General features: G+C 54.8%; 1 protein-coding gene across 2 annotated transcripts in view; it reads left to right on the top strand.

Moving 5' to 3' along the window:
• The window catches only part of GXYLT1 (glucoside xylosyltransferase 1), a 45,053-nt gene that overhangs the window by 2,639 nt on the left and 18,816 nt on the right, over positions 1–23,598 (top strand). Inside the window, exons 2-5 of one of the 2 annotated variants that reach the window (XM_051850958.2) lie at positions 7,721–7,813; positions 14,464–14,635; positions 18,636–18,761; positions 21,520–21,771. In XM_051850958.2, the coding sequence (XP_051706918.1) occupies positions 7,721–7,813; positions 14,464–14,635; positions 18,636–18,761; positions 21,520–21,771 (643 nt within the window). The remainder of the gene's footprint in view (positions 1–7,720; positions 7,814–14,463; positions 14,636–18,635; positions 18,762–21,519; positions 21,772–23,598) is intronic. The other variant, XM_051850959.2, reaches the window with a different exon arrangement.

Below are 23,598 nucleotides of genomic sequence, written 5' to 3'. Positions count from 1 at the left end.
AGAACCTGTTGTGCCGGCGCCGCAAGGTGGAGGATTAGCCTAGTGAGCCGCGGCGCCGGCCTACTCTTCCTATGTGTGATCATTTGGCCACCGTGTGTGTATATGGCAACAGCATTAGAACTGAGTACCCCCTGGTTGCTGTCCACTGTCCACCTCTCAAGGTGAGGGCTTCTTCCGTGCAGGCTGTGGAGAACGGGGCTGCGAGGAAAGCCGGCGCCCTCCTCCCGCAGAGAACTCCGGTGTCACTGCCCTCTTACTTCTTTTGATGTCCTCGTACCTGAAAGGTTGGAGCTGATGTAGCTCTGTTTCATTTAAAATTCAGTACTCGTTCTCAGTGTGTCCTGAATAGCCTTCGCTGGTCACCTCTTAAATTATTCCTTGCACAGAATTCCATGGCCACAGAGTGCTTGGAAGGATCCTTAAAGTATGCACTTTAACACAATGGGAACTCTTCAGGGAGAAGTCTCACCGCTCGTTGTGTTGTATCTGATTACTGTTTAAGTAGTCAGAAAATGAGGAGGTTCCAGACAGACTTGTATTCTTCTGTGCAGCCGTGGCCAAATTGGTGCCAACTCTGTGCGTTAATTTCCTCACCTGGAGAGGAGATCATAGATCTCTTAACTGATTTTTGTCAGCTGTGTTGGGCTATAGCTGACAAGTAGAAACTTTATGAACTTGAAGTTTACAGCCTTAGGTTCTGATGCAAGCATGTGTTGTGAGAGACCTCCGCAGTCAAACTGGTTGACGTGTCTGTCACCTCGCTTGGTTTCTTAGTGTGCACTGTGCGTGTGTATGGCGAGCACACAGCTTCTCTCGTAGATTTCTAGTGTGCAACACAGTATCTCCAGCCACTGTCCTGCACGTAGATGACCTCAGTCAGCTGGTAGCAGCATTCTGACCTGCTGTTGATTGGAATCCAGCCCGGCCATCCTCAGCACAGTGGGTACTTCTAAGCCTCTCGGGGCTGCCAGAGGGGCACGGTGCCTGGACCGCTCCAGAGAGCAGCAGTGCTGGGGACTGTTGGGTCCGGTCCTGCTGCAAGCAGGCTGTGTTCTCAGAGGCTTCCTGTTCTGACGCTTTTTCTTCTGTCTCATAGCCCGCGGGGAAGGCTCTGGTCGGCCTTGCGCATCCGGGGACCAGGGTGGCCTTTGCCGGCTCTGTGCCCCATCTGCACCCCTGTGGCAGGCTCCGTATCGTGCTGGGGAGCGGTGGCTGCTCACCTGGGGAGGCTCCTCCGTGTGGGCAGACTCAGGGCGGTTGTGGAACTTGGGCCAGAGGAGTTAATGCTACTGAGACTTCGAGCATTTCAGCCCCTTGGGGTGATTCCAGCCCGCACTTAGCCAGGCGGTGTTGACAATGTTGGTGGTGAGGGTTTCACACGGTGGTGTTGGTAGTGGTGAAACCAGGAGTCCACCAGGCATTTCGGTGACAGCTTTCCTGGACTTGGGCCCTCACTGTGCCTGGTGGCCACACGGGAGGGCACCTCGCTGTCCTTTCGGGTCTGTGGAGGGTTCGGAGTCAGCATCTTCACCAGGTCCTGGGAGTGCGGATTGGAAGAACGTGGGCTGGGCCTGTGGGCCCGAGGTCAGCCCTGCCTCTTGCCAGCTGGGCTGCCGGGGCCCCGGCGAGAGCAGACAGGAATGAAGTGAAGACCTCCATCTGGATGTCAGGGTGGTGCCTGGGACTCTGACATTGCAGCTAGCACGGGATCCTTTTGATGCTGTAGATCGTGGGGGACTTTTCCCGGCTTCTGACCTCGCTCAGCCAGCTCGCCTGGCAGTGGGGTCCAGGACACTGTGTCTTAGAGGTGTGCTCTGTGCTGTCACAACACCAGAGACGGAGCTGGGGCTGGCTTTTGGAGTGGAGTGTCTTGCGCTGGGTGGTCCACCACAGCACAAACCTTTTTTCTCTGGTGTGGGGGTCTTAGGAAGTCCAGGGTGAAAGTCCCAGCAGATCTGGGGTCTGTGGGGACCTCCTTGATAAGGACGCCAAGTGCTCACCTCCCGACCCCGTCACCAGGGGTTGGGTTTCGAGGAGAGACTTCTGGCCAGCAAGTGCGTGGCGCAAACCTGACCAGCAGCATTTAATAAAGGCTTGTAATTAACGTAATTAGAATAATAGTCTTCTGTGCTTTTGGAGGGGTCACAGATGGGCTAGTGCAAGAGTCTTGGGCAGTTTTGATTTAGAAGCCCTGTTTTAACGCGTTGAGACAGTGCTCACTCGCTGGAAGTCCCGCCTGCCGCCACCGCGTACACGCCATCTTAAATTTGGTTCGTGATGTGTGCACTGCAGGAAGCCTCCAGTGTGTTTTTCCTTTGTTACCTTTGCCTTTATGAGGTTTAGACAGACTTTGCACCAGAGACTTCTCTGACATTTAAATCTGTAATCCAGGTTTTTCTGGTGTGGGGGGATGTGCTTGCTGTGGCTGTAAACCTGCTCTTTCATGCTGCGGTAGGTGCTTCAGTGCTGTTCTCTGTGAACGCTGCTTTTTCTGCTGAGTATTCATGATATTGAACATTTAGGAAAAAGGAGTGAAGGTCTGACTTAGGAGTGAGATGTTAGAACAAGTCTTCCGGGGCACTCGATTGCTTGTTGTTGGCCTGGGGGTCCTCGGTGCTGGTGCTTTGCGGTGTTGTGGGGTGGGCTGTGCGGGAGCCTGTGGGCACCGTGCTTCCCCGCCTGGCCCTCGAGTCACAGCCCCCAGGGTGAGCCCCTCATGCTGGGGGAAGAGCCATGGACCAGCTCTGCCGACTCTGGTCCGCAGTGGGGCACTTCGTATTCCCAGAGTTCCGCTTCTGGGTCCCCACTCAGCTCCCTGACCCCTCCCCTTCCTGGTACAGTTGTTGAGAGAAGCCTCCTATGTGGGTGTCGGACAGGTGGGAGCCACTGGAAGCAGTTTAAGTGACCGATGACCAGGACCTGGAGAGCCACCTGGCTGTGTTCACTGCTTTGAAAGTTGACTTTGGCTGGGAAAGCTGGAAGGTGTCTGTCTTCCGATCAGTTGTTTTTGCTGACTTCTTCTGTTGCTTGCTTGCGCACTTCCTGGTGGGTAATGAGTTCTCCGGGTCAGTTTCTGCTCTTTCTTGGTCTGCAGAACCAGTTTTCTATGAAGTGGGAGATGGGCAGAGCAGGCTGGCCCGGCAGCTGAGACTCTGTCTCCCCAGAGTGCCTGGGTTTGATTTCGGCCCCCGGCACCTGCGCATGCAGACCCTGGAAAGCAGCAGTCCCGGGGCCCTGCCGCCAGTGGGAGATGGGAATCGGCTCCTGGTTCCTGTCTGCAGCCCCAGCCCTGCTCCAGCCGATGCTGGGGAAGTGAGTCAGCACGTGGGGTAGGGCAGTCTCTCTCTACGTCTCTTCTCCCACCACGCTCCCTCCTTCCCTCCCTCCCTCCCTCCCTCCCTCCCTCCCTCCCTCCCTCCCTCCCTCCCTCCCTCCTCTCAGTCTCTCTTTCTCTCAAATAAGTAAATTCAAAAAGAGAGTAGAACAATGGACATTTATAAGTTAAAAAACTTTAAACAGATTTCCTTTTAAAAAAAGATTTTATTTATTTATCTGAGAGATATAGACAGTGGGAGGGAGAGGCAGAGAGAAAGGTCTTTCATCCGCTGGTTCACTCCCCAAATGGCCACAACGGCCCGAGCTGTGCCGATCTGAAGCCAGCAGCCAGGAGCTCTTCTGGTCTCCCATGTGGGTGCAGGGGCCCAAGGACGTCGGCCATCCTCTACTGCTTTCCCAGGCCACAGCAGAGAGCTGGATCGGAAGAGGGGCAGCCGGGACTAAAACCGGTGCCCATATGGAATGCTGGTGCCGCAGGTGGAGGATTAACCTACTGCGCCACTGCGCTGGCCCCTAAACAGATTTTCCTATTTATGCAATACTGAATGCCACCCCGTACTGGCTGCTGTTAGGTTTTAGGATTTTTGTAAGTAGTAGCTTGTGTTTTCACTGGAGTGTAAAGGAATAAAAAAATATCCCTTCTGCAATTGCTGTGTTTTCCGACAGGGAATTGTGGTCAGGACACTTAGCCAGAGCTCGAGAGAGGCAGGTGGAAGTCACTGGAACTGGAGATCAGGGAACCTGGCTGCTGCTGGCAGGGCTCCTGTATTGCAGGATTGGATGGCAGCTGTCAGCTCCCCGTGTCCATTTTGCCAGTTGTTGTGTTTCCAGTGTTTGGCTGTGTAGGTGGTCATCCAGCGTATGAATGACTGAAGGCATAGAGGGGCCTGGGAGTTGATAGCAGAGGGGGACTCGCGGTGGGGATGGGTGGAGGAGCCCGTGGGTTAGCACAGAGCTGGGCAGTGCACGTGGTGGGGGGTGGTGCTGGCTCTGGGCTGGGGCTGCTGGCCTGCTGCCCCCCAGCTGGCTTCTTCATACACTGTGGGCGTCTTACAGCGTGGACGCTGGGCTCAAGGGTTCTGAGCATCAGGGAGGTAGAAGCTGCTGTATCTCCAAGTCAGGGCCTGGAAATGCGCTGTGCAGGGCCACCTGCCCTCCTAGCTTCTGGGTGAGGGGCTCCATGCCTGTTCCTGGCTGGGCAAGTGGGAGGGAATCTCCTCTACTCCTCCCCCCTCCCCCGTTTGAGCCTAGCAGGACTGCAGGGCTTTCGGTGTGTTCAGGGTTGCTCCAGATTCAGACGCGTGACCGCACTGTGGGCCGCAGGAGCGGTGCAGTTCTGTATCTGCTCCGCACGCGCAGGCAGGAGTGCCTACTGCACTGCTTCCTGGGTGCAGTTCCCGGCCTGCCTCTCAGCTCCAGCTGAGGTCCCTTGGTTTCAGTATGTGTCACGATGTTGCAGGTGGTGCATGATTTGTTTCCTAGGCTGTTGAAAATGTTCTGATAAACATGTATCAAGTGGGGTATTTGTAAAAACTACAGAGTTTAACCCTGAAACTTTTTAAAGATATATTTATTTGAAAGTTAGGAGTTGAGAGAGGGATAGAAAGAGGTGTTCCATTCGCTGGTTCACTCCCCAAGTGGCCATAATGACCGGGGCTGGGTCAGGCCAAAGCCAGGAGCCAGGAGCTTCTTCCAGGTCTCCCACGTGGGTGCTGGGACCCAAGCACTTGGGCCATCTTCCACTGCTCTCCCAGGCCACAGCAGAGAGCTGGATCGGAAGTGGAGCAGCTGGGACTTGAACCAGCGCCATTATGGGATGCTGGTGTCACAGGTGGTGATTTTACCTGCTACATCCCACACATGTTTTGTAATAAGTAAATAGGATTGTGTATAAGAGAAGCAGCAATGCCTTGAGTTAAGCAAATTCCGAATCTCCCCTCGCTGCCCCACAGCTCTGTTATCAGGTCAGATGTGCAGCCTTGCTGGGGCTCTGGTCAGGTGGAGGGCCTCGGAGGAGCCTGGGCTGGGGCTTGGCTAGGGTCCTGCGTCCGCATTGTCAACAGGTGAGCCGAGCAAAGTGCAGATCGAGGCAGGATGTGGTGTCCTTACAGGCACGTAACTTGAAGCAGCCGTTCTGGGGAGTTTTCTTTGAGATCTGACATTTGTGACCAGAGGAGTGGCGGGGGTTCTCCTCCTAGCACAGTGCTCTGTGCTGGCTGTCACGGAGCGGAGGCACGTGCCTGTGAGTGAGCAGGACGATGTTGGCTGCTGCGGGCCCCAGTCCCCTCCCTGGTGTGGGGTTAGGACCTGAGGCCTGTGCCATGTTGGCCAGCGGGGTGCAGGCAGGCATGAGCTCTCTCAAGCAGTTGTGGGTTCAGTGAGATGCACCTGACTTCACGGGTTTTCCAGTCCTGTGCTTGAACATGCTGTCCGATCAATGCCATGGAACTTTTTCCCGTGTTCCTGGTTTTTTTTTTTTTTTTTTTTTTTTTTTTTTTTTTTTTTTTTTTTTTGACAGGCAGAGTTAGTGAGAGGGAGAAAGGTCTTCCTTCCGTTGGTTCACCCCCCAAATGGCTGCTACGGCTGGCGCACTGCACCGATCCGAAGCCAGGAGCCAGGTGCTTCCTCCTGGTCTCCCATGGGGTGCAGGGCCCAAGCACTTGGGCCATCCTCCACTGCACTCCCGGGCCACAGCAGAGAGCTGGCCTGGAAGAGGGGCAACCGGGACAGAACTGGTGCCCCAACCGGGACTAGAACCCAGAGTGCCGGCGCCACAGGCGGAGGATTAGCCAAGTAAGCCATAGCACCGGCCTCCTGTTGGTTTTAACCTTTTGATGAAAGAGCAGTGAGTTAGGCCTCATGGAGAGAATGAGGGCCGGGGTGGCCTGGCTGGGCGTTCCGCTTCCTCTGTCTCAGCCAGGCCTGTGCTGGCACAGGGAACCTTAGACTCTTGTTTTGAAAAGGAACCTTCAAGAGAGAAATAGTTGTTGCAACATGAGGTGTCAGCACCGACCTACAGTCTGAGAAGAGGCCACACTTGATCCTCCCCTTTAGCTGGTACAACCCGAGGAACCCAGACTGGCCTCTCGCTGTCGCTGGTCCCTGTCCCGTCTCTCTTGTGCAGCCCCATGGCAGGAGCGGCAGGGTCGGTCCCCCTGTGGTCCCCGTGTCATCCCTGTCCCCATCTCTCCTGTGCAGCCCCACGGCAGGAGTGGCAGGGACCGTCCCCCTGTGGTCCCCGCGTCATCTCTGTCCTGTCTCTCCCGTGGAGCCCCACGGCAGGAGCTGCAGGCCTGGTCCCCCTGTGGTCCCCACGTCATCCCTGTCCCCGTCTCTCCTGTGCAGCCCCACGGCGGGAGTGGCAGGGACCGTCCCCCTGTGGTCCCCGCGTCATCTCTGTCCCGTCTCTCCCGTGGAGCCCCACGGCAGGAGCTGCAGGCCTGGTCCCCCTGTGGTCCCCACGTCATCCCTGTCCCCGTCTCTCCCGTGCAGCCCCACGGCGGGAGTGGCAGGGTCTGTCCCCCTGTGGTCCCCGCGTCATCCCTGTCCCCGTCTCTCCCGTGCAGCCCCACGGCGGGAGTGGCAGGGTCTGTCCCCCTGTGGTCCCCGCGTCATCCCTGACCCATCTCTCCCGTGCAGCCCCACGGCAGGAGTGGCAGGGTTGGTCCCCCTGTGGTCCCCGCGTCATCTCTGTCCCGTCTCTCCCGTGGAGCCCCACGGCAGGAGCTGCAGGCCTGGTCCCCCTGTGGTCCCCACGTCATCCCTGTCCCCATCTCTCCTGTGCAGCCCCACGGCGGGAGTGGCAGGGTCTGTCCCCCTGTGGTCCCCGCGTCATCCCTGTCCCCGTCTCTCCTGTGCAGCCCCACGGCAGGAGCTGCAGGCCTGGTCCCCCTGTGGTCCCGCGTCATCCCTGCCCCCATCTCTCTTGTGCAGCCCCGCGGCAGCAGCTCAGACTTAGGATTAACCTGAACGCCTTTTGAGCATGGCTCCCTTCTGCCGGCTCCAGCGCCCCTTTCATTTCATTTTAGGAGGAGCAGGTGTTTTCTCGGGCCAGGGTGGATTTTGTTTGCAGGGAATATGCAGTCTTTGAAGAGCGACATAGGAGACAGAGCTTGTCTGCTGTGGGAGGAGGGGATGTGAACCGATCAGGAGCCTTCCCCAAGGGAAAACTCGCTTCCGGACTGTCATCTGTTGCACCTGAGTTTTAAAGTACACTGGTGCTGTGTGAAAGGGAGAAACCCGTTTTCAACAAAAACCTCAGGTTGCCATAGCAACCTGGGTTTGCAGTTTCGGTGGCTGTGAGGTAGACCAGGAGGGTTATTGGTCGCGGAGTTCCAAACCACAGTTCTCACGCGGGACTCTCCTCTCTGTCTTGCTCCGTCAGGTGTGCCGACGTCCCTGTGTGTTACTGGAATCCCTATTGGATGCTGCCCTCTGGTGTTTGTGGAATGAACTGCTTTTGGGAAGCGTCTTTTAGGTAGGCACCAGCCGTAGGTAAGACGAGGTAGCCCGTCCCGGCCTGCCAGCGCGATTCTTGTCTTTGCAGACCGTCACACGAGGGGATAACTCCTTTCCTGATCAGGCGTTCTCTTCCCCGCGGCGTGGTTGCCGTCCCGTTTCTAGTCCATGGGAATGTCCTGGAAGCTTGTTGTAGGTGTGCATGAGGTCAGCCGTTGTTTTGAGGGCTCTTTCTGACCTCACTTGAAGTAGCAGGGATACTGTTGAGAAAAAGTGGTGAAGAGCGGCTGTGGCCAACATTCACGGATGTGGGTGTCCATGTGTTTACGTATATATTTATAAATCATAATACATAAATGTTGTAAACATGCATCGTAAGATGTGTGTATGTGTTTATATATGTGTATGTGTGTGCACATGTGCATGTATATGTGTATGTATGTATGTATATATGTGCATGTGTTTTTATATGTGTATATATGTGTGTGCGCATGTGCATGTGCATATGTGCGTGTATATGTGTATATATGTGTGCATGTGTATAGATGTGTGCATATATACATGTATGTGTGTATATACATGTGTGCGTCTGTGTATATGCACATGTTATATGTGTGCATACACGTGTGCATGTATGTGTGTATGTGTGCATATATACGTGTATGTGTATATTCATGTGTGTGCATGTCTGTATATTGTGTGCATGTGTATGCATATGTGTATATATGTGCATGTGTATGTATATGTGCATGTGTGCATGTGTGTGCGCATGTGTATGTGCATATGTGCATGTATATGTGTGTATGTATATATGTGCGTGTTTGTGTATGTGTGCATGTGTATATGTGTGCATGTGTATAGATGCGTGCACATATACGTGTATGTGTATATTCATGTGTGTGCATGTCTGTATATTATGTGCATGTGCATGTATATGTGTATATATGTGTATGTATATATGTGCATGTGTTTGTATATGTGCGCATGTGTATATGTGTGTGCATATATACGTGTGTGTATATACATGTGTGTATATGTATATGTTTATATGTGTGCAGGTATATGTGTGCCCATATATGTGTGTGTGTATATTCATGTGTGTGCATGTCTGTATATGCGTGTGCATGTGTATGCATAGGTGCGTGGGTGTGTGTGCGCACATATACGCATGTATATGCATGTATGTGCATGTCTGTATATATGTATATATATGTGTGTGTATATATGTGTGCACGTGCGTGTATATGTGTGTGTGTATGACATTTGAAGTTGGTTCCAAAAAAAAAAAAAAACTGTGGGTGGCTGGGGACGGGAAGGAGCGATTCCACTGGTTCTGGGCGGAGCCTGGGCCCCGGGGACCCGGAGGCTGATGGCCTGCTCCTGACGAAGCAGCCGATTGTGTGGCCGTGCGAGGGGCTGGGTAGCTCGGCTGTGCCCCCGTCCCTAGATGGCGAAGGTGTGGAACCCGTCTCCGTCTCCTCCTCACTGGGAGGAACAGGTCCTGGGGGTGGGGGGCGGGGGCCGTGGCTTGTGATGCCCTCGCTGTGCCTGTCCTGTGTCCCTGCGATCCACTGGCACTTGTTCTGCTCCCTGCGGTGCCCGGTGCCAAGCTGGTGCCGGGAACCTGACTGTGAGGTTACTGTGGCTCCCTCCTCCGGAACTTGCTTTCCCACCTGTTAGCCTGAGGCTGCCGTGGGAGTCTTCCTGGTGCATCACGGAAGGCTTCCCGGAGGGAGCAGCTAATGAGACCATCCGTCAGCCAGGCTCCGGGACAGGAGGTTGAGCAGGGAGACCTGCATTTAAACATCCATTTATTTCAGCTTTTATTTTCAGTGGACTAATAATCATGTGCATTTATTGGGTACAGTGTGAGGTTTTGATGTATGCATACATCCTGGAATTCTTACATATTAAGCTGACTAACAGATCCATCACACGTGTGTGTGTATACATGTATATACACACATACAGACATACAACATATATGTAGATGTACTTGTAGTGCGAACGTTTAGAATCTTTTCTCTTGTGGGTTTTGAATGCACAGTGAGGTGAAGTGTGGCCGCCCAGTGGAACTGGACGAAACACTCCTCCCATCCCCCTGCGTCTTTGCTCCCTCTGGCCAGCATCTCCCCCACCTCCCCTGAGCCCCCCGCCACGAGGAACCCTGCATGGGGACTGTGTTCCTGATATCTGTTAGTCGCATGTGTCGTTAGGTTCTCGCATCCCCAGTATCTTAGACGTCCCAGGAACTGCTGGCAGTTCTGCAGTAATAATCTGAAATCAGATTATTCTCCTTACCTCTCATTGCTACGAGACGATTGGGTGCTTGGAATTTTAATATGGGCCAGTCCAGGTCAGCTTCCTCCGCCTTGCGAACGCTGGCTTTTGAAGGCAGTCCTGCCCTGTGGTTTGTTTAAAGAATTAGAGCCCAGATCTTGTTTCTTAAGGAATTTGCATGCGAGTGAGTAGATTTTTGGCAAGCAGGGCTTCACCTGTGGCCTGCAGCTTCTCAACTCAAAATCTGTGCGCTCTTGACCTTGTGCAAGAGCGGTAATCACCTCCCCCGCTCCTTGGCCGAGGAGCTGCCAGGGAGCTGACCTGGGGCCGCCGCCCTGCTTCCCCTCCGTCGTTTCCGCTTCTGCAGGGAGAGGATTCTGGTGTGTGAGGATGGCTTTGCAGTGCTACCTGCCCCGTGCCTGTAGCTTTCCCCAGCTCGAGATTCTGAAAGCTGGACTCCCTGCTAGATGTGTCCGGGTCTCGCTGCACGCATCACGACGTGGTTACGTAGACGCATCGTCCCTTAGGTGACAGCTCAGAGATGTACAGCCGATCCTACCTCACATTTCACCGCCTGTTCATACACACACAGCCCCGGTCCTCGCCCTCCCAGGAGCTTACCTGGCTCCTGGAGAATCTTTGGAGACCTCCTCTGCACCCTCCTTGGCTTCCTAAAGATTTCTTTGTTTGAAAGGCAAAGGAGCAAAGAGATACAGATATATAACACACACACACACACACACACACAATCTCCTGTCTGCCCCTTTGCTCTCCAGGTGCCTGCAGCAGCAGCCAGAACGCAGTCCCGCTCTCCCGCGTGGGTGGTGCTCCCCAGCACTTGGGCACCGTGTGCTGCCTCAGAGGACCTTGGCAGGGGTCTGGGTTGGGAGCCAGTAGGCCACACGGTGACATGGGGTGTGGGAGTCCCAGGCGGCGGCACAACCTGCTGCGCCTCCGTGCTCGCCCTGCAAGGGTTAAGGGTTCTTTTTTTTTTTTTTTTTTTAAGGTTTATTTTATTTCAGAAGCAGAGTTAGTTACACACACACACACACACACACACACACAGACACAGACACAGACAGATCTTCCATCCCCTGGTTCACTCCTCACATGGCCACAATAGCTGGAGCTAAGCTGATGGGAAGCCAGGAGCTTCTCCCAGGTCTCGCAAGCACTTGGTCCATCCTCTGCTGCTTTCCTAGGCTGTTAGCAGGGAGCTGGAGCAGAAGTGGAGCAGCGAGGGCTTGAACTGGTGCCCACGTGGGATGCAGACACTGCAGACGGAGGCTTATCCCACGGCACTGCAGCGCTGGCCCCTCGTGGATTGTTTTTGTCCTGAAACCTGTTACATGGCTGATTGTGATTCTGCCTGCCTTCTGCATTTACTGGCTGTTCATCCTTTTTTTCTTTTATTTTTAATATTAATTTTGTTTACATGAAAGAGTTAAAGAAACGAAGCGAAAGACAGAAAAAGATATTTTCTGTCCTATGGTTCACTCCCCAGATGGCCACAGTGGCTGGGCCTGGGCCAGGCTGAGGCCAGCAGCCAGGAGCTTCCTCCAGGTCTCCCACATGAGTGCAGGGTGCCGGGCACCTGGGCCATGTTTCAGTGGTTTCCCAGCACACAGCAGAGCTGGATCTGAAGTGGAGCAGCTGAGATGTGAGCCGGCCCCCACGTGGGACCCCAGCATTGCAGGCGGTGGTTTTGCCCGCAACACCGCAGCGCCGGCCCCTGGTGTTCATTGTGTAAAAGCAGGGTTGGGCTGCACTGTGGTGCAGTGGGTTAAAGTGTCTCTTGGGATGCCAGAGTCGCGTATCAGAGCCTGGCACCAGCCCCTGCTTCCCATCCAGCTTCCTGCTGGTGCGCCTGGGATGCAGGAGACGATGGCCCACGTACTTGGATTCTCGCCCTCGTCGTTGTAGGCGTGCGGCGATGGAACCAGCAGAGAGAAAGTTTCACTCGCTCTGTTTCTCCCTCTGCTTACGTCTTCCAAATAATTAAGTTTAAAAAAGTAAAGGAGAGTGCTCACCCTTTACCATTTTATTCAGTCTCGTTTTTGACTCCTGGCTTCGTTTTCGAATCTGACCTGTTACTCTGTGGGAGCGGAGGGTAGGAAGGTGAGGGCCAGAGGGCAGGTGAGTGAAGCTCAGGCAGACGGTAGGTGTAACAGCACAGGTTCCGTGGAGGGAAGCCAAGTGCTCCTGTTAAGGTGAAGGAGCCGGCCGGGCATCCAAGCTCAGCCCGCAGCTGAGACTCGAGGCCCCAGGTGTGCGAGGCCTTGGTGCGGCTGTGGGGGTCCCCTGGCCGCTGCCATATGCAGCTTCTGTGTGAAAGGGTGTCACGTGGTACATTTCCCCCTGCAGTGTCCCCAGTTAGCCCTTTTTTGTCTCCTGCTGGAAGTCTTGGGTAAGGCAGCGAAGGGAGAGAGGCAGACTCTGCGGCAGTTTTGGAGTTTGCCTTTCTCAGCCTGCACAGTTGAGCCTTGGCCGTCTGCTGCCCCGCTGTCACTCGTTGCTGTCACACTTCTGCTCAGGCCGGGCCGTGTGCCGCCAGGGGGCGCTGCGCTGCTACCGTTGAGTGCTGTGCGACGTTTCTTCTGTTGCTGCTGCCACAGAGGCGCAGGCAGGGGTCAGACGTGTCCTTTGGGATGGCATGTCTTCCCCTCCGCAGGGCTTTTCCGTACTGTGATCCACACAGAGTGCCGAGGTCCGCCGTTCGTCAGGAGCCGGGATCCTGAGCGGCTCCCTCCCCGTGCCCGCTCTGAGTTCATCCATCGCTTCTGTCCACGCAGAGCCGCCTTGGGTTTCTGCCTTTGTCGTTGCCTTTCCTGTGGTCGGGGTCCAGGGCTGGGTAACGGGTGGGCAGTTCCTTGGTTGGTTCAGGTGTGTGGTCTACTGTGTAGAGTGCCTGCATTAACAAGGTGCGTGTGGGACCGCTGTCAGGGCACGGCGGGGCAGCTGCCCGCAGGAATGGCCGGATCCCCTGTCGGAGTGTCCAGTACTCTGATCCAGCTCCATGCTCACGTTCCTGGGAGGCTGCAGATGATGGCCCAAGCACCTGAGTCCCTGCCACTCACGTGAGAGACCAACGTGAGCTTCCAGGTTCCTGGTTTGGCTTGCCGAGCCCCTGCCATTGTAGGCATCTGGGGAGGGAACCCCAGTGGATCCGGCAGTGCTGTGTGTGTGTCTCTATGGGTTTGTCTCTCTGCCTTCCAAACAAATGAATAATTAAAAGAAAAAGACCCAAGCTCATACTGTAACTAGTTGTGTGGTGAAGGTGGCATGGCAGTAACCAGAGGCTTTTTTTTAAAAAAAAGATTTACTTATTTATTTATTTATTTGAAAGGCAGAGTGAGTGGCAGAGGCAGAGAGAGGGAGAAGTCCTCCATCTGCTGGTTTACTCCGCAAATGGCCGCAATGGCTGGAGCTGGGCTAATCCAAAGCCAGGAGCTAGGATTTTCTTCCAGGTCTCCCACACAGGTGCAGGGGCCCAAGGACTTAGGCCATCTTCCACTGCTTTCTCAGGCCACAGCAGAGAGCTGGATCGGAAGTAAAGTAGCTGGGACTCGAACCAGCACCCATATGGGATGCCAGCACTGCAGGTGGCGGCTTTACCTGCTACACCATAGCGCCAGCCCCTGCCAGAGATTTTAAAAGTTATGCAAACCTGGGCTCTCGTGCTTGGTGCCAGGAGTGGATTCTAACACAGCCTAGGCTGATAACTTGAATTCAAGAAGTCTTTCCTCAAACCTAAAGGACTTGACTAGAGTTTGACCACTATTTTTGGACCATTGTAGAAATAATTTTATCTCTTCCTGGAATTTGGATTAAATGAGCCTGACTGTGTATCACTGAAAAAAGTTATGTGAAAGGAATTTTTTCTTGTGATCGGCATGGTTTAAGATTGGATATGATAATGCTGACACATTTGTGGGTGAGAGTATGGCTGGGTTCACGTCACACACGTGTGGCAGAGGGAACCGGGGCGGGCCTTGTAGGTGAGTAAGAGTGAGCTCAGGGGTCTGTGTTTCTGTAAGATTTTGAAAACTGGATACAAGTCCTTCACGTCGAGGCATCGACCCCCTGCCCTCACGGGTTCCTTGAGAATCCGGCCCTGGTGCGTGAATCTCTTCTCTCCCGCGCACCCGGAGTCATGCTCATGATGGGCTCCCTGGAGACTGGAGAAAGCGCCCTTATCTGTGCCCCGTAGTTCCTAGAGGGGCCGTGGTTGAGGAAGGCCTGTTGAGACCACAGACCCAGAGATTGGTTCGACCTCGTGATGTTTTGTGATTTCTTCTTTCTCTGCTTTCCAACCAGAGTGTTTGAGCCCGGGTTTAGAAACGTGGTGAGTGTGTCTGAAACTCTGGGCGGTGCTCTCTTTTCCGCCAGATTTGTTCTGAAGACCCAGCCTGTGGAGAGAATGCACCTGGCCGTGGTGGCCTGTGGGGAGAGACTGGAGGAGACCCTGACCATGCTGAAGTCGGCCATCATCTTCAGTATCAAACCCCTGCAGTTTCACATTTTTGCTGAAGATCAGCTGCACGCCAGCTTCAAAAGCAGAGTACGTACAGAGGCGCGGTGCAGGTGGTGGAGGTGAATGGGTAGTGGCGCACTGAACAGAGATGCCGAGGCTGTGCCTGTGCCCTCCTGGAGTGGGGGCTGCCCCGGCCCACTCCCCGCCCCCCAGGCTGCAGTCCTAGGGCCAGGAGGAGGCTCTGTTTGACTCAGGACTGGCCACTTTATGTCCTTGTCCTATATGTCCAGGTGTCCTTGAGCTGATTGTAGGTGCAGTATGTGGTTTTCTGTTTGTTTAAATTTATTTTAAGGGTTTATTTTATTTGAAAGGCAGAGTTACAGAGAGAGGGAAAGAGAGATAACCTTCATCTCCTGGTTCACTCCCCCAGTGGCCACAACAACCAGAGCTGGGCCAATCAGAAGCCAGGAGCTTCTTCTGGGTCTCCTATGTGGGTGCAGGGGCCCAAGCACCTGAACTACCTTCTGCTGCTTTCCCAGGCCACACCAGGGATCTGGATGGGAAGTGGAGCAGCCGGGACACCAGACAGTGGGACGCTGGAGCTGTAGGCAGCAGCTTTACCTGCTGTGTCGCAGTGCCACCCCCAAATAAAGACTTTACTTCTGTTTTGAGTGGAAGGAGTTCCTGATCCACTATGTGGAGGGAAGTGGGTCCCTGCTCTGACGAGTGAGATGCTTCTATTTTGTAATAGTTGTGATCAGTTTGGCTGTGTTGGCAGAACACCTAAGGTAACAGTGGCTTGAACATGGCAGTGTGGGTCCTGTGACATCTCTCCCCCGTCGGGGATCTGGGCACTTCAGACTGTGGCTGAGCCGTTTTCAGCACGGGACTTGCATCCTCTGGTCCAAGATGGTCACTCGGGCTCCAGCTGTTGGACGTGTGCTCTCTGCAAGCTGAGGAGAGGAAGGAGTGAAGAAGGACTGCATGGGTGGGTGTGACCACAGCCAAATGGATCCCAACTATTACAGAATAAAAGTCCTGCTGCCCAGGAGCTATGGCTGTACAGGAGAGGAGCAGCCACAGGGAGAGGGACAAGGACGCTGCGAGATGCCAGTGGGTGGGCAAGAACAAGGAGCGGAGCCGCTCTCGTCCCTGCCCCTCCACTGATTCAGTTTCAGACTGATTAGGACTGTCATGCTTGGTTAATTCTGTTCATTTTTTAAAAAGATTTATTTATTTATCTGAAAGTTAGAGTTACACAGAAAGAGGAGAGGCAGAGAGAGAGAGAGAGAGGTCTTCCATCCGATGGTTCACTCCCCAATTGGCTGCAACAGCCAGAGCTGTGCCGATTCGAAGCCAGGAGCCAGGAGCTTCTTCCGAGTCTCCCACGTGGGTGCAGGGGCCCAAGGACTTGGTTCATATTCCACCGCTTTCCCAGGCCATAGCAGAGAGCTGGATTGGAATGGAGCAGCCGGGGCTAGAACCGGTACTCATATGGGATGCCGGCACTTCAGGCCAGGGTGTTAACCTGCTGCGCCACAGCACTGGCCCCATCTGTTAACTTAAAAAATTTTTTTTCCATGTTAAATTAATTGATTTTTGGGTATTGAGTGATCTCAGGTGTTTGGTGTTGCAGTTAAGTCTTTGATTCCAAGAGGTATGAAGGTTTGTGTACAGTTTAAAACTCTTTCTGTATTTTTTATATATTTAATCTTCATTGTCTCGGTCTCTTCATCTGGATTGTTTCCTAAAATACTGAGGAATTAATCTTCTCCAGCAGTTAAAAGAGTGGTGAGAGACCATTGCCACCTGGAAACCCCAGCAAACATAGCAAGACAGTGCAGTGCACTGAGCCCTGCCCCATCCTGCCTGGTCCCTCCCTTAGTGCAGTGTGGCCTGCCCCAGCCCCAGCCCATGCAGTGTGGTGTGTCCCAGGTCCACCTCCTCCCCAGTGCAGTGAGTCCCAGCTCCACCTCCTGCAGTGCAGTGAGTCCCAGCCCCACCCCCTGCAGTGCAGTGAGTCCCAGCCCCACCCCCTGCAGTGCAGTGAGTCCCAGCCCCACCCCCTGCAGTGCAGTGAGTCCCAGCCCCACCCCCCGCAGTGCAGTGAGTCCCAGCCTCACCCCCCGCAGTGCAGTGAGTCCCAGCCCCACCCCCTGCAGTGCAGTGAGTCCCAGCCCCACCCCCTGCAGTGCAGTGAATCCCAGCCCCACCCCCTGCAGTGCAGTGAGTCCCAGCCCCACCCCCTGCAGTGCAGTGAGTCCCTGCCCCACCCCCTCCCAGTGCAGTGAGTCCAGCCCCACCCCCTGCAGTGCAGTGAGTCCCAGCCCCACCCCTCCCCAGTGCAGTGAGTCCCAGCCCCACCCCTCCCCAGTACAGTGAGTCCCAGCCCCACCCCTGCAGTGCAGTGAGTCCCAGCCCCCCCCGCAGTGCAGTGAGTCCCAGCCCCCCCCCGCAGTGCAGTGAGTCCCAGCCCCACCCCCCGCAGTGCAGTGAGTCCCAGCCCCACCCTCTCCCCTCAATGCCATGAGTCCCAGCCCTGCCCTATCCTTGCCCAGCTCCGAGTGCAGGGGTCCAAGCCTGCCCTGTCGGCAGAGCCTCTGCCATGTGACTTGTGTTTCTTAGTTTTTCTGTCACTGGAGTCACCAGCACTGAGAATATTTGCTCTTTTTTTTTGCTGAAAGGATAGCAGACATTTAGAGTGGACGGTGCCTGTGGTACAGAAACAGAAGGTGATTAGGTATTGTACATAACGTTAAATGAAAAATGATTAAGATTTTTTATTTTGAAGATGGTATAAAAAGGTCTTCAAGGTGCCTGGCATTGTGGCATAGAGGGTTACGCCGCTGCCTGAAATGCTGGCATTCCATTTTGCCACGGGTTGGAGTCCCATCCACTCCACTTCCGATCCAGCCGCCTGCTGATGTGCCTGGGAAAGCAGTGGAAGGTGGCTCAAGTGCTCAGACTCCTGTGCCCACTTGGGAGACCCGGAAGAACTTCCTGGCTCCTGGCTTTAGCCTGGCCCAGCCCTGGCTTGTCGCAGCCATTTGGGGAGTGAGCCAGCGGATGGAGGATCTCTGTCTCTGTCTGTCTCTTTGTCTCCCCCCCGCCCCTTCCCTCTTCCTTCTCTGTAACTGTGCCTTTCAAATAAATAAAATATATATTAAAAAAAAAAAAAAAAAACACGAAGAACTTTAAGTGAATTCAAGCACCAGTGTCGGAAGTAAAAACCTTGCCTGAAACTACACTGGAGCGCACTGGCGCAGCCTAAGAAGAGGTGGTCGCGGCCTCTTCCCTCTCCGTGTGCTGCTCCGGGGGCTTGAGGTGGACCTGAGATGGTTCGTTGTCGGGACGTGACTCAGGATGCTGCCGAGGTAGTGTGCCTTCAGACGTGCTTTGCTTCTTGGGGTGTGTTTTTTTTTTAAGCTGGCATTGGGTTTATCTCATAATATTTCGTTAGAGATACGAATGCATGGGAACGCTGCATGGCCGGGTGGTGTCGGGCCTAGTGGCCAAAGTGCTGATGCGCTGCTTGCGTCCCACTCCGAGTGTCTGGGCCTGGGTTCACCTCCCGGTTCCAGCTGCCGGTCTCCGCTTCCTGCTCAGGCAGACCTGTGGGAGGCAGCAGGTCACGGCTAGGTAGTTGCTCCCGTGCGGCTCATGTGGGAGACCTGGCCTGAGTTCTCTTGTTCCTGGCTTTGTTCTGGGCCTGTGTGAGCAGGTGGGAGCTCTGCCTGCCTGCCTGCCTGCCTTTCACAATTAAAAAAACGAAAAAAAAACCAGAAACTGCGTGGGTGGACAAATAGTTTTGAAGCAGTTTTCTGTTGGTCTGACCCTGAAAGTGGGCGTCGCCCACCATAGCTCTGGGGCAGTACAGCTGGTCGCAGTCCTGCTGATGGCAGTTTGTCGAGGGATTCAGAGGGTTCATCCCCAAGGAGGGTGTGCACCTGCAGGGCTCCTCCAGGCCCTGAGTTTCTGACTCACATCCTGGTAGCTTCCCCGGCGCCTCGGGTCTCACGGTGAGAGCCTTGTGGCGTGCCCAGCGGGACGTTGGAGTTGAGGCCTCGGCTTTCCGTTTCCGTTTCAGCTTGACAGCTGGTTGTTCCTGCAGACCTTCAACTACACGCTGTACCCCATCACCTTCCCGCGGGAGAACGCGGCCGAGTGGAAGAAGCTCTTCAAGCCCTGCGCCTCGCAGAGACTCTTCCTGCCTGTGAGTCCGCCTTCCCTCGTGCACCCCTTGCACGCGGCTGTCCGCGCAGTGCGCACGGGCACAGTCTCGTTCAGTCCCCGCAGGCCCGGGCAGGGCTGGAGAGGAAACCCCGCCCCGAGCGCACGCAGGCGCTTCGGGGAGCTTCTGTGGGGATGCCCAGTGGCTGTGGACACTTCGTCTGCAGGGTGTCCGGGGTGTCACTGGCCCCCGTGCAGGGTCCCCGCCTGGCTTGGGAAGCGAGGGCCATGACCTCGTGCTGCCCGATTCTGTCAGCTCCGGTTCACCTCTGTGAGCTCAGAGGGAAAGTGGGAGCCATGCGTTCAGCAGGGCTGTTCTTTGGGGGTGGTCTCCCCTGAGAAGCCCTGAGGGCTTTTTGTTTTTAAACTAAGAATATTTTGAAACAAGATTATCTGTTCCTTTTTGAGTTGATTTCATGCACAGTTCTAGAATTTACAGACGTTGTTCAGACTAATTTTAAATTTTTTTGTGTTTAAAAGGATTAAAAATATTTATGATGATGGAAAAACTGAGTTAAGAAGTATACACATTTCTGGAAAGTATGAGTTATGGGGGAGAATTTTGAGTTGCTTGCTATTGCTAAATAGATTAAAGTAATCCTTAGGGATTAAGAAACCTGGGTGTCAGTGAGCTTTAAATTCAAGCTAGGTTTTTTTCCTAAGAGATTGATCTTTTTTATTTTGAAAGGAAGAGTTAGAGAGGTCTTTGACTTGCTGGTTCATCCCATAGATGGCCATAATGACCAGGAATTAGGCCAAAGCCACGAGCCAGGAGCTTTATCTGGGTCTTCTATGGGTGTGGCAGGGCCCAAGCACTTGGGCCACCCTCTGCTGCTTTTCCCAGGCCATTAACAGGGAGCTGGGTTGGAAGTGGAGCAGCCAGGATTCGAACCTGCTCCCATGTGAGATGCCGGTGTTACAGGTAGTAGCTCTGTCTGCTATGTCACCGACGCCGGCCCCTCAAGTTAGAACTCTGATACCCGTGTCAGCCTAGCCAGTGTCTGCTGCTGCACCTAAAAACAGGTGGGGGCAGGGTCTTCCCGTCTCCCCATCCACCATGAAAAGCTTGCAAATAAGGGGTGAAGATCAGTTAACAAGCATAAGAAATTTCAGACACTCTCTGAAGTAGGTTTCTGTGTTTTCATATTGAATTGCGTGTTCACTTGCTGCAGTGTCACATCTGCATGACTGGTGACGCCGGCTTGTGTCGTGCCCACCTTCTGTGCCGGCTTGCTGGCTGGGCAGCACTGAGCAGGACAGGCAGGCTGCCCGTGTCCAACCTGCAGTCAGGGCTCGGACCAGAAATCACCAGAGTTGGGACCCGAAAACCACGAGTGACCGAAGGAAAGCGCCGGGGCTCGTCCAGTTAAATTCCTATGTGGGATTCTAAGTTCTGCGATAGAATACTTGAAACCTGTGGGACTGTCCTCACCCTCTGCTGTCGCTTCTGCTGCTTTTCGGTCATAGTCGCACAAACCGGTGCTCTGCTTTTCCTGGTGATGAGCTTGTTGGCTGAGTGTCCCTTCCTTGGAGATGGGCGAAGAGAAGGGACGCAAACCGTGCCAGTCCCTCGTCCCCAGAGCAGGTAGCTCCTCAGCCCTGCAGCTCCGATCCTGAGCGTGGCACTTCCCGCCGACACACTGGCTGGGTCAGCGTGTGTCCAGCGCAGGAGCAGGGTGTCCGTGGCAGGAACAGCCAGCCACACACTTCTCCAAGCCCGTACAGTTTTTGTATGTATCTGGAAGGCCGAGAGAGAGACAGGAGCAGAGGGAGGCCCCGCAGCTCGGGGGTTGAGCATCCTAACTCTGAAGCCCTGCGAGATCCCATCTTTTCCTCAGCCATTGCGTCAGCCCGCCGTGAACTCCAGAGCCACGGTGACGTCGGCCTCGTGGCCGCCGGGGACGTGCTGGCTACACTTCCGTTGCATCACAGTGAGGGTCAGGCCCCTGTTCTCGTCGTGTTCCTAACTGGGAAGCTTCAGGCTGGCCTCTCCACCGAATGTCACTAACAGACTAGGACACACCGTGCGCGCAGGGTGGCAGGGTGCTAGACCTGAGGGACGTGGATGAGGCAGAGGGCAGAGAGCCCTGTGAGGCCCCCTGGAAGGCACGCGCTGGAGACTGAGCCGCTCCGGGGAAGCGCAGCCCTGCCACCTCCCTGAGACGCTGTGATTCGTAGGGGACTGTGTGCACGGAGGGAGGGGCCGGGGGTCAGCGGTACCCATGCTAGCACAGGAGCCCCCGGCAGCGTGCGCTGGTTCCTACGTCTGTCTGCGGAGCCCGGGTCTGGGACGCAGCTCCCCCAGGTCGACGTTTTCTGTTACTGGAACATTTCCTCGCTTGTCACTTTCTGCGTCCCCGTTGTGGTTGCAGGTTTTCATTCCGGTTTGTTTGCCTCGCTTCCCTTTAGATTTTGGAGTGTTCTGGATTTTGAAACTCAGGTTGGGTGGCCTTGATCCGCAAGTCTGCAGTGCCCCAAGTCCACAGCTCCCTGGGCGTTCCTGTCGGGGCTCAGACGGTCTTGGTTTGCAGGTCAGGGGGTGCTCAGCCTGTGTGCACATCAGCACCGTTTCCTCGTGTATGCTGTCAAAGTGACAGGTGTAGGACAGTGTATTTTTTGGAAGTTTATTTAAGTTAGCTTAATGTCTTAGGTAATTCTTTTACAAGTAAAACCTCTTTTGTTGTCTTTTGTTAAATTCCTAGGCTTATTGTTGTTAATCATTCCAATGTCTTTCCTCATAGTTAATCCTGAAGGAAGTTGACTCACTATTGTATGTCGACACTGATATCCTTTTTTTACGGCCTGTTGATGATATCTGGTCTTTACTAAAGAAATTTAATTCCACACAAATTGCTGCGATGGCCCCAGAACACGAGGAACCTCGAATCGGATGGTACAACCGCTTCGCCAGACACCCGTACTACGGGGAGACCGGGGTGAACTCCGGGGTGATGCTGATGAACATGACCCGGATGCGCCGCAAATACTTCAAGGTGAGCGCTGATGCAGGCATGTGTGGGAGGTGGGCAGTGACACAGAGGTGTGTGGGAGGTGAGCGCTGACACAGAGGTGTGTGTGGGAGGTGAGCGCTGAGACACGTGTGTGTGGGAGGTGAGCACTGACACAGGTGTGTGTGGGAGGTGGCACTGACACAGGTGTGTGGGAGGTGGCACTGACAGGTGTGTGGGAGGTGGCACTGACGTGTGTGTGTGGGAGGTGGCACTGACACAGAGGTGTGTGGGAGGTGGCACTGACACAGGTGTGTGGGAGGTGAGTGCTGACACAGGTGTGTGGGAGGTGAGCACTGAGACAGGTGTGTGTGGGAGGTGAGCACTGTGCAGGTGTGTGAGGGAGGTGGCACTGACACAGGTGTGTGTGGGAGGTGAGCGCTGACACAGGTATGTGGGAGGTGAGTGCTGACACAGGTGTGTGAGGGAGGTGGCACTGACACAGGTGTGTGGGAGGTGGCACTGACACAGGTGTGTGTGGGAGGTGAGCGCTGACACAGGTGTGTGTGGGAGATGAGCGGCTGACACAGGTGTGTGGGAGGTGAGCGCTGACACAGGTGTGTGTGGGAGATGAGCGGTTGACACAGGTATGTGTGGGAGATGAGCGGCTGACACAGGTGTGTGGGAGGTGAGCGCTGACACAGGTATGTGTGGGAGGTGGCACTGACACAGGTGTGTTAGGGAGGTGGGTGCTGACAGGTGTGTGAGGGAGGTGGGCACTGACACAGGTGTGTGGGAGGTGAGCACTGAGATAGGTGTGTGTGGGAGGTGAGCACTGTGCAGGTGTGTGAGGGAGGTGGCACTGACACAGGTGTGTGTGGGAGGTGAGCGCTGACACAGGTGTGTGTGGGAGGAGGCACTGACACAGGTGTGTGGGAGGTGAGTGCTGACACAGGTGTGTGTGGGAGATGAGCAGCTGACACAGGTGTGTGTGGGAGGTGGCACTGACACAGGTGTGTGGGAGGTGAGCGCAGACACAGGTGTGTGTGAGAGGTGGCACTGAGACAGGTGTTTGTGGGAGGTGGCACTGACACAGGTGTGTGTGGGAGGTGAGCGCTGACAGGTGTGTGAGAGGTGGCACTGGGACAGGTGTGTGTGGGAGGTGAGCACTGTGAAGGTGTGTGTGGGAGGTGGCACTGACATAGGTGTGTGTGGGAGGTGAGCGCTGACATAGGTGTGTATGGGAGGTGAGCGCTGACATAGATGTGTGTGGGAGGTGGCACTGACACAGGTGCACAGGTGTGTGTGGGAGGTGAGCGCTGACACAGGTGTGTGTGGGAGATGAGCGTTGACACAGGTGTGTGTGGGAGGTGAGCGCTGACATAGGTATGTGTGAGAGGTGGCACTGAGACAGGTGTGTGTGGGAGGTGAGCACTGTGCAGGTGTGTGTGGGAAGTGGCACTGACACAGGTGTGTGTGGGAGGTGAGCGCTGACATAGATTGTGTGGGAGGTGAGCGCTGACACAGGTGTGTGTGGGAGATGAGCGCTGACACAGGTGTGTGTGGGAGGAGGCACTGACAGGTGTGTGTGGGAGGTGAGCGCTGACACAGGTGTGTGGGAGGTGGGTGCTGACACAGGGTTGTGGGAGGTGGCACTGACACAGGGTTGTGGGAGGTGAGCACTGACACAGGTGTTTGAGGGAGGTGGGTTGTGGGGAGCAACTCAGACTAGACTGTTACTGGAATTAAGACTTATTCTATGCATCTGCTCTCCCACAATATGGCACTGGGAGAGGAGGAAACAGCTTCTACACAGCTGCCTCCAGTTCAACCAATAAACAGCAGGACCTGCTCCTGATTGGAGGAGAGCAG

This window comes from Oryctolagus cuniculus, chromosome 9 (genome assembly GCF_964237555.1).
Source record: "Oryctolagus cuniculus chromosome 9, mOryCun1.1, whole genome shotgun sequence".
Classification (NCBI taxonomy): Eukaryota; Metazoa; Chordata; class Mammalia; order Lagomorpha; family Leporidae; genus Oryctolagus; species Oryctolagus cuniculus.
This window is presented reverse-complemented; position numbering and strand designations above follow the sequence as displayed.